Consider the following 3,904-nt stretch of genomic DNA (forward strand, 5'->3'; position numbering starts at 1 on the left):
TTTTTGTTGTGTCTCTGGCCAACCATAGAAACCTGTCATAAACCAAATATAACCATCTTCCTCAGTTACCTTAGCTAACACATGATGTGCAGTATAATTAATCACCTCTAACCTAATATCATTTATCCATAAAAAAGCTAATCCACCACCAGCATCTGGATGCTTAACAATTATTTTATTCTGAAAAGGCAAGTCACCGTAAAGATTATTAAAACCCTCTGTATCCAACCGTGTCTCCATAAGAAAACACACCAGGGGAGCTTGTTCCCTCACTAATTTGCGAAGGCTACGACCTGTCCAAGGGTTCCCAAGCCCTTGGCAGTTCCAACTTAGGATCCTCATTGCTCCCGGCAAGGGTGGTTCTCCACCCCCGCCGATAAAATGGTTCCAACATCTCCATCATCAATCTTTCCACGCTTAGTCTCCCTAAAATCAGAATGGTCACACAGCTCTTCCTCCCTACTAGATACATTGCTCCTTTTTCCACAGTTTGGCAGCTGCAAAGCTTTTGACAATCCTCCAAGCCCAAAGTCCATTCGGTTAAACCTGGTCCAAGTGGATTTGGGCTTTACAGAACTAGGCCCAACCAACTCTAACCTCTGATCCAGTCCACTTGCTTCAACACCAAGCCCGGCTTCCTTAGTTTTACCCGTTGCCACCTCCATACAATCAACCCCAGCTGGCTGCCCCGTCACTTCTCTCAACAAATCCACATCAGTATCTTCACACACCGGACTAGGAACCAGCTGTAAAGAACGTCCTTCCTGCACGTCATCTGTTCTGCCCAACTCCACGTTAGCCTCTTCCTGAAAAATAGGTAGTTCCCCTAGATTCTCGGATTCAACTTCCTGTTTACTAGGGTTCGTATCTTCCACACCCGCCGCCGGAAAAGTCCCTTGCACCGGACTGTAATTTGTAGACTCCTCTGATGTTTGTTCTTTCGCAGCCCCAGTATTGCCATAGGTATTTCTTGATGGGAAAGAACGTGGACGCCCTCCCAAAGCTCTTAAAGACTCCCCATATTGATAATCCACCTCCCCACCATTCCTGCTAACAGCAAAGTGCGATGCACAATGCTTTACATTGTGCCCTAACAGACCACAATAATGGCAGAACAGAGGTAAACGTTCATACTTAAACGTTACCCAACTGCGAGCCCCATCTGAACCAGCAATGAAACCTCCTCTCCGCAGCGGCTTCCCAATCGGCACCGCAACTTTAACTCGCATAAAATAATTCAGCTCATCTTGTCGTCGCTGCCCTTCAACCTCTTCAACTCTACCAATTCTATTACCAACTTCCCTTGCAACTTGAGGGGAAACCATATCGAATGGTGCACCCCATATTTGAATCCATAGACAAGCATACTCCAATCTGATATTCCCTACTGTCATCCCCTTCTGCCATCTCTGAAGCAATAATAGTTGATTGTCGAATGACCAAGGACCATCTTGTAGAATACGTGCCATATCAAACTCTGTTTTAAACTTGAATTGGAAGAGATTCGGACCCACCTCAATAATCTGTAAACTATTCTCCAATCCCCATGCCCTTCTCAAAGTAGTCTTTGCTGCACGTTTATTGAATGGTTTACATGTTAAAAACTTCCCAATAAGACTCAAGCTACAACTCTCCATAGCCTGCACTCTGCCTTCATCGGATATAGGGATAATCTCCTCTTCATCAGACGTTAGTTTCATATTACCGAACCCGGCAGCCACATCATCTGCCATACCGCCGAGATCACAAAAGAATGAAAGAAAAAAATACCCTTAGACCTAGGTCAAGGGAGGGAAGGCTCGTGAAACACGAGAGAGAGAACTCTACGGCTGGGAGAAAACCCTAGCGTAGAGAGTCTTGTCCCACTCCCGTTTCTTGGAATGTATATTGAATTTTATAAAATTATTTTTCTTTTTATGATTGGTCTTGGTTTTATTATTTGGTAGTGTTAACTACGATTTTTGGGGGTGGTTTTGAGGTGTGGGTATGTGATAGTTGGTATTTGGGCATTTGGTTAATTGGAGGAAGGAGGAGCTGACTTTCGTGTGTTTTATGATGATTTTTCTGTTTTGAGTTGAGTTGTTGGAATGATTTTTGTCATATGTAAGAAGTTGATGAAATGTTAACTGTTACTTACCATAGTTATTTGAGAATTTGCTTGTGCATGCCAAGTGTTTGGTATTTGCCTCTATGAGTTTTGGGGTTGGATTGCTTGAATTATTTTCATAATAATTGTTATATGAGGTTGTGGGTTATAATCCTAGTTGTTAATTTGAGCTAACATATGTAGCTTTAAGGTTAATAAAGTCTCAAAGCTTTTGGCATAGTGTTAAAATTTTAGTATTTTTCTTTTGAGTCAGATGCACTACGTGATTTTTAATAAATCATAGAAAAATTATTTTGAGCTGATTTTTTTATGATACATACTACACATATAAGAGCTTCTGTCTATTTAATTTCAATTTAATCGGATAACTTTTCATGGACCAAACGATTTTTACAAAATGGTTGACCTGTTGTGTAGTAAATCTGAAAGTTTGACGAGTATGTTGGGATTTTGTGGAATTTACTTGAAACCTTTGTTGAGTGGGTTGGCTTGTAAAAAGAAGGTTTGATGGGTCTCAAAGAGCTTCAAAAATTTGCGGTTACTATGGATTGAGGACACCTCCTTAGAAGCTTGTAAGTGATTTTTTTTTGGTTATATGCATACAAGTAGTCCATTTGCAGGCCCATACTGATAAGTTTAGCTAAGTCACTTCTACAATTTCCATAAAAGGTGTGTCAACACAATCAAGAGTCAAAATATGTTAAGAACCTAGTTTTGCCTAAAACATGTACTTGTGGATGTTATGTTAAGGTTGTAACTTGTATTAGCACTTGTGTGTAAGGTATTGGCCTTGCCTTGGCAGCCTTAATAATTGGAGCATGTGACTAAAGAATTAAATTAAGCACGTTTGTATTACTAGTTAGTTACAGTTATTAGCCAAGTTTGTTAGCTAATATTGGCCTTTTTGGTGTAATACACAACTAAGCCTTCCTATATAACTCTAATTGCTGCTTATAATCATTCATTCAGAATCTATTAAGCAAAGTTAGTCTCTCAAACCTCTCTTTTCTCCCTAATCTCTCTTCTTTTTCTAGGAGGCTTGGCTACCTCAAACTAGCCACCCAAATGCCACATCGCCACTTAGTTAGGCTCTTAGCAAAATACTTTTGAATATATTGTAATAATTTTTATGTGCCTTTAGTGGAGTCTCATCAGTTGATTCACCTTTAAGATATAATCTACAAATCATCATTAGTACTAGTAACTTACAAGCATAGTAACTTTTTATTTTTTATTTTTTGTTTTTGGCAGGTAACTAATTATTTGTTTGTGGTCACTTTGGATTTCTTTGGTAGAGGTGTGTACTGGCTTAATCATAGTAAGTAATTTCTTATTAAATTCTTGAGCATAGTAAGTGAATGGATATTGTTGATTTATATGTGAGGCATATTATTTTAATTGTTTTCAATACTTGTAAGCATTATATTTTGGGATGTTGATAATTGGTTTTGTGATGGGTTGTTGAATTGGAGTAAGCGGGTGGCTAGCATGGTATTATAATGTGGTATAAATTGATATTCGGAGTGTTTGATTGTGCAATTTATATTTGTTTAAGTATTAATATAGACTTGTGCATTCATAAATGGGATAAGACTTTATCTAAGTAGCTTATAGACTTAGATGTCAGAATACATTATGCATGAGTTGTCCTTATTTTGCTGAAATAACATTCACCTTGCATAGTGTGACTACTTTTAATGCATTACATGGTGTGACTACTTTTAATGAATTATTTGAAACTAATTGTATTACATTACACTTGAAAATATATATATTTGCTTTCTACAACTTATACAT

At 38.3% G+C, this 3,904-nt stretch overlaps 1 protein-coding gene across 1 annotated transcript; it reads right to left on the reverse strand.

The window, feature by feature from the left end:
- Nucleotides 1–338: 338 nt before the first annotated feature.
- Nucleotides 339–1,733, reverse strand: LOC115955919. The gene has a single exon (XM_031074329.1). It carries the CDS (start codon nt 1,731–1,733, stop codon nt 339–341), a length of 1,395 nt encoding a protein of 464 aa, XP_030930189.1.
- Nucleotides 1,734–3,904: the final 2,171 nt, after the last annotated feature.

The sequence above is a fragment of the Quercus lobata genome, chromosome 1 (assembly GCF_001633185.2).
Source record: "Quercus lobata isolate SW786 chromosome 1, ValleyOak3.0 Primary Assembly, whole genome shotgun sequence".
In the NCBI taxonomy this organism is placed as follows: Eukaryota; Viridiplantae; Streptophyta; class Magnoliopsida; order Fagales; family Fagaceae; genus Quercus; species Quercus lobata.